Raw genomic sequence first — 12164 nt, forward strand, 5'->3', positions numbered from 1 at the left:
GGTGGAATTTTTTTTAGCATATTAACTATGTAAGAGTCTCACAAAACTTTCTTTTTGCAGGAATATAATATCAAGTTACAAACCTTTTGAGGTGGCAGCAATGTTTAGATCCCTATCCCTGTTGCCGAACGAACAATTGGATGAAGCTATAATTGAGAAGATTGATGCTGTAATTCCACAATGCACGTTACCAAGCTTGGAAAAGATGGCGGTCTGTCTCACACAGTTGCAGAAAGTTCATATTACTAAGTATGAATCTGCAACGTACAGGAAATTGCTGCAGAAAGTGAATCACTATGGTCTAGATAGAATCCAGAAAATGGAGGACGTTGATCACCTTTTACGTGAAGTAAGGCAAATTGAGACCATGCATTGGATGACGACAGAGCTTAAAGTGGGAATTTTGGAAAGCTGCCTGCGTTTGCTGGATCAGGTGACCTGGAAAAACGTTACCCAGTTTTCTGTGTTCGTTATGCAAATGAACACTGTAAAGAGTTCTTTTTATGAGAAAATTACCGCTGTGGTCATGAAGGATATTGCAAAGGTAAGAGCTACATGTAAGGTTAATATTGTCATCTACAGATATGTACAGATAGATCAGACCATCTTTTGTGCTTTTAATTTAGCACTCTAGAAAAGCACCACGGACACAATATTAAGGGGGGTAGCCAATCCGGGCCGGAATTCCTGGCTCGGCAATAATTCACCGATCAGTATTCAATGCCGCGTCGCCCTTTTTTTTTTGCAAAAACGGGCGCGAATTCTCCAAAACTATGTGCATTCATGGCAAATTCACAGATCCACGTGGTTTTAGCTGATGCTGGATTTTTCTCCCAGGTGAAAATTCAGCAATTGGATTGAATAGGGGAGTCGAATTCGCCCTGAAAACAAGCGAAAATTGCAGTTCTGACTGACTCCCACAGCGTAGCCCTAAGGCACGCACTGCAATACTTATAGGGGGCACACGCCTATCTTTAAATGAAGAGTTATTTCTGTTTATTCCCCTACCTGTTCCTGTGTGGTCATTCTCCGTTCTTCTGTGTAATACGTCTATTATGTTACAGATTCATCCTTCCTACATTTATTTAATTACACGTCCTTTCGGTATGTTGAATTATGAACCCTCTCAAGAAAATGAGTTCTTTAATTTGTGCATACAATATGTGCTAGATCATTTGGGTAAGTATAGTTGTATTTTATTCCTATGTTGTGTGTGTCCAAATCAATCCATGAGACTTATACCAATCACTGAGGTTTATACTTAGAATAATCCAGTTTTATCACTTACAGGGGAATTCAATTAGCCACATTATATCACCGCAGCTAATGAATTACATATTATGCCACACTGTAATGCCCACTGTTCTTACAGTATGCTGTGCCCCAATTCATATTTTTCCACATCAGTGCCCCCATTACATATTATTCCACATAGCAATGCACCTCCGTTAATATTTTACCACATTATGCTGCCATAGTTCATATTAAGTAACATGACCGTGCCCTCCAGTTCATGTTATACCAGATTACAGTACTTTGTTAAGATAATTAAACCTTACAGCCCCTTTTTACCATTTGGATATTCAATACACACCTCATTCACTGAAAATGTACTGTTGGCCCATTTCTGCAGGCCAACAGGTCAGACCCAGTTGAGAATTGCACACAAAAGTGTCTAGGGCGCTAGAGCAGGTGGTGCTTTTAGATTAATGTGTATATCGGCAGCCACTGGATGAAGGTATGCCTGCCTCCAATACAAAAACTACAGATAACACAATCCAAGTAGCGCTTAATAATACATAAACCATAGATAATAAAGTAATAATATTTATTACACAATAATAAAAAAAAAGTGTAATAAATATTATTACTTTATTATACTATATTATATTGAGTTATCTCCAGTTGAGAATTTGAGTGTTGGTATGTTCAAAGCAACTAGGAGTAACCTTTTCTTCTGCAGTCATGTCACTGAGGACCAGAGTTATTGAAGCCGTGGAAGTCAAAGAGTAGAACAGGAAAACTAGGGGCCTGATACAGTAACGTTCGGTCCCCGGTGTATTCGCTCTGGTGGCCAGAGTTTTGTCTCTTGACATGCTAATATACGTATGTGCAGGACCGCTGTGCGGACACTTACAGCGCATTGCTCAGTCGCCAAGGCGTTCACACAGGATGGAACAGGATGGAGGTGGTCCGGGGGAAGGCACAAGGGAATGGAAGGCATTGTAGCATTTTATGGGTGTCCCCATGAAAACATTTGGTGTTCCCATGGGTACGTGAGTGGGCCGATGCCTGTTGATGCTACAGGATGTCAACTGCCCTCCCCGTTCTCTGAGCAATACGCCATGAATATAGATCAGTTCAGAGAGCAGGTAATATCGAATGATTTTTGCGCTGTACGCTCCCGTGCGAATGGATTTTTATGCTAAACATCCATTCGTATGGCGGCACGGAATTTCACTCAGAGGTGGGTGCGGGCATTCCATCGCCCGGTTTGCGGCGGTAGAGGGCTCGCTAAGTAGTGAATCCTCGCTGCTTAGCGAGCCTTAGTGAATCGGGCCCTAGGTTTGCAGAGTGCTGCGGGCATGCTGAAGAGAGAAAATCGTTGTATCTAAAGCAAATTAGTATGAAACACTTGATGTATTCATTTTAGACCAAACTAACCCAAATACATACAGTTTGGATTGATAATGGGGCAGCATGAATTCTGCTCTCTTGTTGGACGTGATCTGGCAGCATTGCCTATTAATGCACTCCCAGGAATTGTGGCACTTACACGGCTGCTGCGCGAGTGGGAGCAATGGGTTCAAGCAGAGTCTGAACTGTCTGAGATGAGATTTGTTCATTGTACTGGTCTTCCTGTTCACAGCCCCAATGGAGCTATACAAAGCCAGTATACTGGGAACAGTTTTCACCCAACTGGCGAGTGCTGATATAAGCACCACTAAGTGAGGGATAATCTGTTTTACACCTCTTGCAGATTTTGTTATTTAAGTTACATGTTGACCAGTTCTTTATTTCCATGTTTCTGCTCTATATCTTTGCATGTAGATTCATTCAGTCCCTCCTTCTTGACGTTGGTGGGTTTCAATTTTGCGTTGTCTGGGCATTTTCCGAAAAAGCTAATCAAAGCAATTTTCAATACTTCGTTCCTAAGCAAACTGGATGCATCTACAAACAGTAAGCCTATAATATTGTATAGTTTGAGAATGAATTGGGGAGGGTGTTATATGAGACTGCTAATTATGTTGTATCTGCAGACAATTCAATTTCTACAAAAATGTTTTTACATTATAATATACTGTACACACAATTGATAAATTTTTTACGTTTCAGTCCTTGCTCCTAATCATAGCATGAATATACGGGTGTCTCTCATGAAGCTAAATCGGGCAGTCTGTATTGAGCACCCAGAATATTTGATTCCATGGTTTCATTCTTCCTTCTGTAAACAGATGCAGAGAAGAGGTGAGTGATCGGAACCCTCTCCCACGATGTATTAAAGCCACTTTGTGGGTTTTTCACCAATGATTGGAGGAGCCAATATCTATATATTTGCAAGTGTTTGGAGGGCGGGGTGGAAGGTTCTGGAGGCGTGGCTTATTGGCGGACCATGGCAGGGGGCTCAAAATAGCATATTATTAAATTGGTCTGTTAGGACTCACAAACACCTGGCGCAGGTAATTGGTGCGGGTGCCACATCCCCTCCCATAGTAATGCTCTGCTGGGCGGCCAGCGACAGGGTGGTGGGTACCGGCGCAGAGCAGGGATCCCGTCTCCTCTCCTGGCAGCTGGCGCAGGTAATTTGTGCGGCCGCCGCGTCCCCTTCCATACTCCCTGTAATGCTCTGCGGGGCGGGCAGCAGCATCACTGGTTAGCAGGGTGGTGGGTACTGGCGCACTGTGGCTAGAGGGGCCCTTTATGATGGGGGTGAGTGGTAGTGGGGTACATACAGGTTACAATCGGGGGGCCCGGGCTTTGCCGATGGAGAGGGGTGGAAGGGCTGTTCAGATCTGTTGGGCTGTGTTTTGTGTGTGTATAAAGCTTGGGGGGGGGGTGGAGTTAAGTTAACTCCGCCCAGCGTTATACACACGCTGATTTTATGGTGGCACTTCCAAAATTCATAAAGCGTGCGTTTCCATTGCGTACACTTCATAAAATGAAATTATTATTCTATTTGTGCTTCCTTCCTGCAGAGATAACGGCCACACACCGGCACATTCATCAGTTATTGGCAGAACTTCTCGGAGGAACAAATTATATAAAAATGTCTGTCTTGACACCATACAGTTACTCAATTGGTAAGATTGTAGGATGTAATGATTTCTTTAAATACAACATCGGGGAGTACTCAATCGAGCCACTATTTCCTAAAGTTTTTTGCCGATAGTAGGTCTCATTTACATTCCATCTGTTCAATCTATCCAACTGACGGATAGCTCGCGGATCGGCAAACACGGCTGCAAATTCAACCATTTAGTAACCATTTTCACCAATGCAGATACGGCTTTTAAAAAAGTAGGATCTGCGTTGGCCAGAATGGCTGGTAAATGGTCAACCCTTTTCTCCGATCCGCGGCCGCATTGAATAAACGCGTGGCGATGTTTCCGCCTGTCGGAAATATCGCCACACATTGAATACCATCAAGAGGGCAGTCTGATAAGGGAAGCTGTTTTGGGTTATGTTGGCCTTCAAGGGTAGGGCACAGAGATCTGATTCAAGACTTAAAGTGTTCCTTCAAGGGCATGGCCTGGCAGCTTACGCTATAACCTCTCCAATGGAGGAAGTACACAAAGACATCACAACTATGTACATACTCTTTCATAGATTAATACAATTCTGGCAATGGCTATAGACCATTATAGTGAAGCGACTACAGTTAAATAGTGATCACCAGGTCAACAGGCACAAGTGACAGCAACAAAATGTTCTACACAGAATGCACATTGGGCCTAATTCAGTTTGGCTCGCAAAATCTCTCTAATGCTGCAAAACCATGTGCTCTGCAGGTGGGGCAGATGTAACATGTGCAGAGGTAGTTACAAGTTTGGGGTCTGTTCAAACTGAAATCTAAATTGCAGTGTAAAAATAAAGCAGCCAGTATTTACCCTGCACAGAAACAAAATAACTCACACATATGTGAGTAAGTGGAGAAGTTGTCTATAACAATACGTTTATTCCTATCATTTTAGAGAATGTACAATACTAACTAGAAGCTGCTTGATTGCTATGGGTATTTACTTCACTTGTCTACTTCTCCACCCTTATTTCCCCTCAGAACACTTTCTGTAGCACCTACCACAAGGCTGCAGTGGAAAGTCAGATGCAAATCAGTTTGTAGACTTAGCAGGTGTGAAGGTTAGCGGCCTAATAGATTGTGGAAGTCATCAGTGCGACACTGCCCATAATGTCCTCTATTGTGTTTGTAGATTTTGAATACGTTCTGGACAGCAACAGAAAGCCAGTTGAGTACATAGACGATGACAGTATTTCTACTAACTGGTTAAAAGAGCATGAACTTGGCAATCAGCTACAGGAAAACACGCCACTAGCCCAAGGCGCTCAAAGGTCAGTTATGATCACTTGTTGTATTGGCCCCACCTGAATCTTCATGTTTTTTTAACAACCTTAATGGACAACTACTAATGACAGGTAAAGTCAGAATAATACTCGGTAAATGGTCTATAAATCAATCTATTATGTTATTTGTTCTGCAACTCAAAGATGCATTTTATGTCCCTTTTTTGGTTACATTTGCCACATTTTGTATTGGTGGGTTGGAGTATTTAATTCAGTATAATTTGCTGGTGGCACTTTGCAACCTGTGGCATTGATAACGTTCCCCATGCGCAGACAACTGTGTGAAGCTTAGTTATGTAAAGCCCCATACACACTGTGCAATTCATTTTCTGTTCAATCCCGATTCGATCGGGATCATATCGCATGCACAGTGTACACATTCGGTATTGACTATATAGTACCGATCTGTACTATATAGTCTTGCCTGCACAGTCTATTTTTCTATTAGATTTTGATGCCGCGCATCGGAATCAAATTTAGATTTTGATTCAATTTGACTATATAGTCCAAATCAATTTGAAAGCTAGTCCGAATCGCACTGTGTGTAATAGGCATCAGCCATCGTAATGAGTGCAGCACAAATTCTGGTCATGTCCTGTGGGAAAGCCCATAAGACTTCATAACTGTTGTCAGCACTGAAGTTATACCCCGTTCTCACTGCAGGCAAATTCCCAGGTCTAGCATGTAGACCCGGAAATTTGCCTTTTAACAGGGTTTTTTTTGCAGTGTGAACGGGTCGCATACCCGGATCTCATACACGGGTAAAACCCTTCTTTTTACCCGTGTTTGATATCCGGGTATGCAGACAAGAGTTGACCCGTTCTCGCTGCATAAAAACCTGTGTTAAAAGGCAAATTACTGGGTAGAACTTCTTCAACCGGGAATTTGCCTTGCAGTGAGAACGGGGGTCAGTCCCTGCAGTCCCCGGCATTTTAATGCCGAGTAAAAGCTGTGTATTTCTCACTCGCAGTGAGAACACGGTATTACTGTACAGTGCGCTTACAGAGGTGTGTAAACTGATTTCAGGGGAGATGTAGGAAACCTTAGAGCCAGATAAAATAGAGAAGTTAAAGTTCATGGCTGCATTCCCCTTGGTCATTGACCGTATTTTTGCACACCCAGCAAGGCAACCCACAAAAGCTTGTGATTACTGGTACACACTAGACAATGTGCCCGATATGAATATATATATACACATACACACGCAGCGCTCCGAGATACCTGTTAATATCCTTAGAAGCTTTGAGGTGATCAGATGGTGAGCAGGATCATGCAGCAGGTCAGGGATATACAGGAACTTGGAATGTAAATGTAGTCACTCACCCGGAAATTTCCATCAGCCTCATGATGATCATTCCTCTACGTATTGTCCTATGATGCAGTAATAAGAAGAGAAACGTCACTCCGGGACTTTTTCAAAAACGTAAAAGTTTACTGCTGTTGGTTTTGGGCATATAGCACGTCTTCAGGACACTTAATATATATAATATTTCAATTAATAATTTTGCTGTTCTAGATTTGCAGTGGTCTTGCTTGGTCCCAGGGCGATCGCCAAATATTCTTCCCAACTGAAAGGACCATATGTGATGATGAAAAAGCACTTGGAGATCTTGGGTTACCGTGTAGTTCAGGTACAGCTGAATACTATTGCATTCTTATTACATTGTTATTTTCTTGGTGTTGAAGAACAGTCTAGTCCAAGAACCTCTATTCAAGTAGCAAACCTATGTGAATGTAAGGGGAAACCTGTACACCTCTCTGGAACTTTACATATAACAGCTGGTAGGTCAGGTTTCTAAGTTTAGCTAGAAATATATAATTCAGCTTCCAAAGTTCTATTATAGATGCACATTTAATACATAGAACTACCTAATAAGAGCAAAAGCAGAAAACACTGCATCTTCCTGCATGAACTTCATGAAGAATGGCCAGTGTTTGGTTCAGCATACACGCACACAGACATTCTAGGGTTAATTTGTTAGAAATGTAGAGTGACCTCTAAGCTGCCGGAGATACCGGCCGGTGACCTTAACTTGCCAACATGTTAACTTGCCATTTCAACAACTGTCCTATTGTCATTCACTGTAGACCTTTTATAGATCTAGGACAGCGGTTCTCAAACTGTGGGTCCTGACCGTCTCAGCATGTGGTCACGACTCTATGTTGCTGACCATCAGGCTGATGACTTTTCTAATCTCAGTCAGTGATTCAAGGAGTCTGATAAATCTGAGTTGTCTGTTATTTTAGACTCCTCCCATCATTTTGTGCCTCCTCAATGCTACCATGTATGGGCTGTCTGCTGACTACACATGTGATGTGATTGCCTTCTGCAGTAACTTGCTGGGGTCCCGTAATTATTTTTATTGTCTGATGGGGTCCCAGAGCAAAATAGTTTGAGGCCCCTCATCTAGGATATTTAGTATAAGAGTACTGTAACTGGCTACTTTGTATTCAGTACACTTGTTACCTCTGTGCGCCACTTATGCTCCCAGAAAGTCCTTTCTTATAGAAGAATGGTGTCCATTCCTGACCAACGGGTTAGTCTGCAGCCACCCACCTACTGTATGTCTCACGCAATGCAAGGTGTGTACAGCTGTGACAGTATGTTCATCCCCCACTAGCTCACTCACTGTAGTGTCATCTCTAATGAGATATAGAACACTTCTTACCCTGTAGGATTGGCTGTCCTTTATACATTTACATATGATGGATGTCTATGAAGGCACATTCATTGGAGGTACATTTACTGCAGATTGAGGAAATATATTTTGTCTTTATATTGTATTTATGTTACTGTATATGCCAGCTTTCACAATTTGATGTTAAATTCCCTTGGTACTCAAAGGGTTAATGTCGAAATAGGTGTTAAATTTGCCAAGCAAACCTTTTTTATTAACCCTTTGAGTGCCAACATTGCTGTGAGCGATCCTCAAAATATCCATTGAAATGCCATCATTGCTCACAGCGACTGTTCTTTTAGTGTATATATAAAAACAAATACAGCCAAGTCAATTAATTGAAGCTGTGAGCAGTGGATAATTTGAGGATTTCTCACAGCAGTGTTAGCACTTGAAGAGTTAAGTGTCTGCTCCAGAGGTGGGGCTGCAAAGCAGTCCAAAAATCAAATATGGGAGCCACAGCAACTGCCATTCGAAACACCTCCAAACATCACAGGCCGGGACTCACTGGCAGTTGGTGGATCTCTCCTATATGAATTTCGGGCTGAGCTGCAGCCCCACCTCTGGTTATTAATATTATTTGTTTGTTAGGTGCCACCCGGTTGTGTGCAGCATCTTACAAGAAGTATCAAAAGCAGACACACTATACATAAAACTAGTAAGCCTCTCAAAGCAAATTCTTCGACAGCTAGTCTGCTACCTTGTGATTGCCTCTGTGTTTGTGCATGTGGGAGAGAGAAAGATGTAGTTTCCCTCACTGACAACAGATGGCAGTGTTTCAGAAACACACAAGCAGACGATAGATAGATATGATCAGCATAGTTAGATTGCTCTGCACATGCAACATAAAATAGTATTTTTATACAGGAATGACCTGAGGAAATTATCTTTTAAATGTTATTTACACAACTCACTAATAAGAATCTGTTGGCTTTTCCTCCGGTATATGAGGTGTGATGGTGCCTCTCTGTCACCTGGTTTCCATCCCTCCCGTTACAGTAGCCTGTACATATTACAAGTATGTTGCAGAGATGCTGTGAGCTATACGTACTCAGAAATACTTTACATGATTTTGTTCATGGCAGATGGGAAGGACCAATGTTACCAGTGTTAATAACATTTATTTAGAAGGCCTTTTCCCTTATCTTCCACTTTGTTTGCAATGTAACATGGTCAGACCCTGCTTTGTGATGGCATGCAAGTGGACTGGCCAAGCTAGCTAAGAGTGGTGATTGTGGTGGCATGATGGTTCATTCTGATCTGAATTTTAGGGCCCGGGTCTCCTTTTCCAGTCTGGGCCCGCCCTCCTCACTTCACTTAACGTAACCTGGCTCCTGCTCCCCCATCTCCTCTTCCAATGAGCTGCAGCCCGGAGGTCCCGGAGTGCAGGCTTATTCAACTCAGGATGCCAATTGAAATGCAGTACCGGCTGGTAAGCCAATCATAGCTCGCGTAACTACAGTCGCTCTGATCGTCTGCCGGTACGCAAGCTCTGATCGGCTCAAAAGCCGTTGCAGCATATTAATTGGCTGTCGTTGTCCTGGGTTGAATAAACCTACGCTCCGGGACCTGCTTTGTTCAGTGCACTGAGGCCGGGGCCCAGGACAGCTGTACCCACAGCAACCCCCTATTTGGGGCCCTGTGTGTGGGAGTAAGTTGGCGTGGAATAGAGGGCTGTAGTACTCACTCCTATTGCATATGTTTATCTCTGGACATACATGAAGAAGTTTTGTGTACATTTTAAGGGGGGAGATTTATAAAAAAATTGGAGTAGTTGCCTATAGCAACAAATCCGCTTCTATCGTTCATTTTACAGCCTGTCAGGAAAATGACAGAAGCAGCTTTAAGCGACTTCTCCCCATTATCTCTCTTCAATATTTGATAAATCACCCCCCTGAGTCCCCATTTTTCTATTCCGACCGTACATTATAATTCTATATTGGCCAGTTTGTCCTTCTATGTAAAGCGGGAATCATACTTCATAAACTAATTATGAGGGAGCAACACCAGAAAGTTCTGGAATACATATATCCTTTAAGGCATTACTAACATTTTACCTATATACATCCTTCCTGCTATAGAAATACATCCTTCCTGCTATAGAAAGGTTAAGTCATGCCTAAGAGTTGATTCATGATGTGTTCCAGTTCTACTATGTATTGTCTTTGGGGAAATACCCCTCCCTTCTAATGCTTAATATGACTGGTTATCCAGCAGCAAGTAGGTGAATTTGGTCCATTTTATCGGATTCAGTATTGAATCCCGGCGGTCGGGATCCCGGCGTTCAGAATCCCGACGCCGGAATCCCGACAGCCGAAATGCCGACAAGGGGGGGACGTGGATCGCCCCCCCTTGCGGGCTCGCTGCGCTCGCCACGCAGCGGGCCCGGTGCCTCGCTACGCTCGGCACGCTATTTTATTCTCCCTCCAGGGGTGTCGTGGACACCCCAGGAGGGAGAAAGTGTCGGCATTTCGGCGGTCGGGATTCCGGCGTCGGGATTCTGAACGTCGGGATTCTGAACGCCGGGATCCCGACCGCCGGGATCTTAACTGCATCCCATTTTATCATTTGTGTAGAAAATTAATGTAAAGGTTTATTTATTTTGAGTGTAACCACAGACTGGTAATAGTGTAACATGTAACTATCAGGGTATCTCCTGCATATATCCCACTTTTATAGCTCAAGTCACATCTCAACCCCTGACCTACTCTCCCATAATCCATAGAATATCCAGTGGTTTGATTTAAGTGCAGTATTATTGGGAATAGTAAACTCACCTTTCTAGTTCTTCTGTGCACACTGAATTGTGATCAGAGCCATCTTGGGAGGGAAAGGAAGGAAAGGAAGCCCGGGAACCGTGTCTGACCGGGCCTCCTAATGATGGATCTGACGTGGGCAGAGCGGCATCAGGGGGTGGGGGATGCAGCTCTTGGAGCTAATGCGGTCTCCAAGCGCTGCGTCCTCCATAGTATAAATGGGACCTGGTTTACCCATTCACACTGCACTGCGACCCTGGTTGGAATACCGGGTTTCTGGACTCTGGAAATTGAAAAAGACCCTTTCACATCGCACAGAGACCTGGGTCGACCCAGCAACAACCTGGGTTATTTTTGCAATGTGAAAGTGGTATTGCAGGCAAAGTTTCATTGCCATAGTGCTACTGTCTGGATTGCTGCTGTCCAGTTCTATATTAGACCTTCTTTTTTATTTTTCAGATCCCTCTTTATGAATGGAAACAGAACGCATTAGAATCGGAAGAGACACAGAAAACCTACCTAAGGAAGAAGATATTTGCTGATGTCTTATAACTTTATATATTTCATTATTAATAAAAAAAATAAAAAAAAGATTTTTACTGAATGACCTTTATAATGTGATTTATTTTTTTTATTTTTTTTCATTTTGCACTGAACGTCATAAGTTATCTACAATATAAACTCTTAAGTGTGACATCAGCAACCTACATAGAAGGTTTTGAATATTACTGCTAAAATAGCCTTGTATTAGGTCGACATAGAAAACGGTCAGCATGAGGTTTTTTTGTTTATTTTTGTTTGATTTTGCAGTGTAAATGATTGTTGCTTTAAAAAAACCTTGATATTTCTTACCAAATCTCTCACTTTCTGATTCTCCTACCCTATTACATTTCATCCATAGGGTCAGGTTTATCAAAGCTTGGAAAACTATCAACCAATTGGCTCATAACTGTCATTTTACAAACACAGCCTGTAAAATGACAATTAGAACCCGATTGCATTGCTAGTTTAGTTCAACCACATTCCATGTGGTTCCAGGGGCAAATGCAGGATTTTTGACTGGGGTTTCCTTGCATGTATGTATATACATATGTAATATATACACAGTACTGTACATAAAGCATACATACACACCCTAGGGATGTCAATG

General features: G+C 42.6%; 1 protein-coding gene across 4 annotated transcripts in view; it reads left to right on the forward strand.

Annotated features, from left to right (window-relative positions):
• FASTKD1 (FAST kinase domains 1) overlaps positions 1 to 11649 on the forward strand; it is a 34579-nt gene extending 22930 nt beyond the window's left edge. For all 4 annotated transcript variants that reach the window (XM_083153885.1, XM_083153883.1, XM_083153886.1 and 1 more), the window contains exons 8-15: positions 61 to 544; positions 1065 to 1179; positions 3052 to 3180; positions 3337 to 3468; positions 4197 to 4301; positions 5430 to 5568; positions 7097 to 7211; positions 11474 to 11649. In XM_083153885.1, the coding sequence (XP_083010011.1) occupies positions 61 to 544; positions 1065 to 1179; positions 3052 to 3180; positions 3337 to 3468; positions 4197 to 4301; positions 5430 to 5568; positions 7097 to 7211; positions 11474 to 11566 (1312 nt within the window). In that variant the 3' untranslated portion in view covers positions 11567 to 11649. The remainder of the gene's footprint in view (positions 1 to 60; positions 545 to 1064; positions 1180 to 3051; positions 3181 to 3336; positions 3469 to 4196; positions 4302 to 5429; positions 5569 to 7096; positions 7212 to 11473) is intronic.
• Positions 11650 to 12164: the final 515 nt, after the last annotated feature.

This window comes from Crinia signifera, chromosome 7, assembly GCF_055691185.1.
Source record: "Crinia signifera chromosome 7, ASM5569118v1, whole genome shotgun sequence".
In the NCBI taxonomy this organism is placed as follows: Eukaryota; Metazoa; Chordata; class Amphibia; order Anura; family Myobatrachidae; genus Crinia; species Crinia signifera.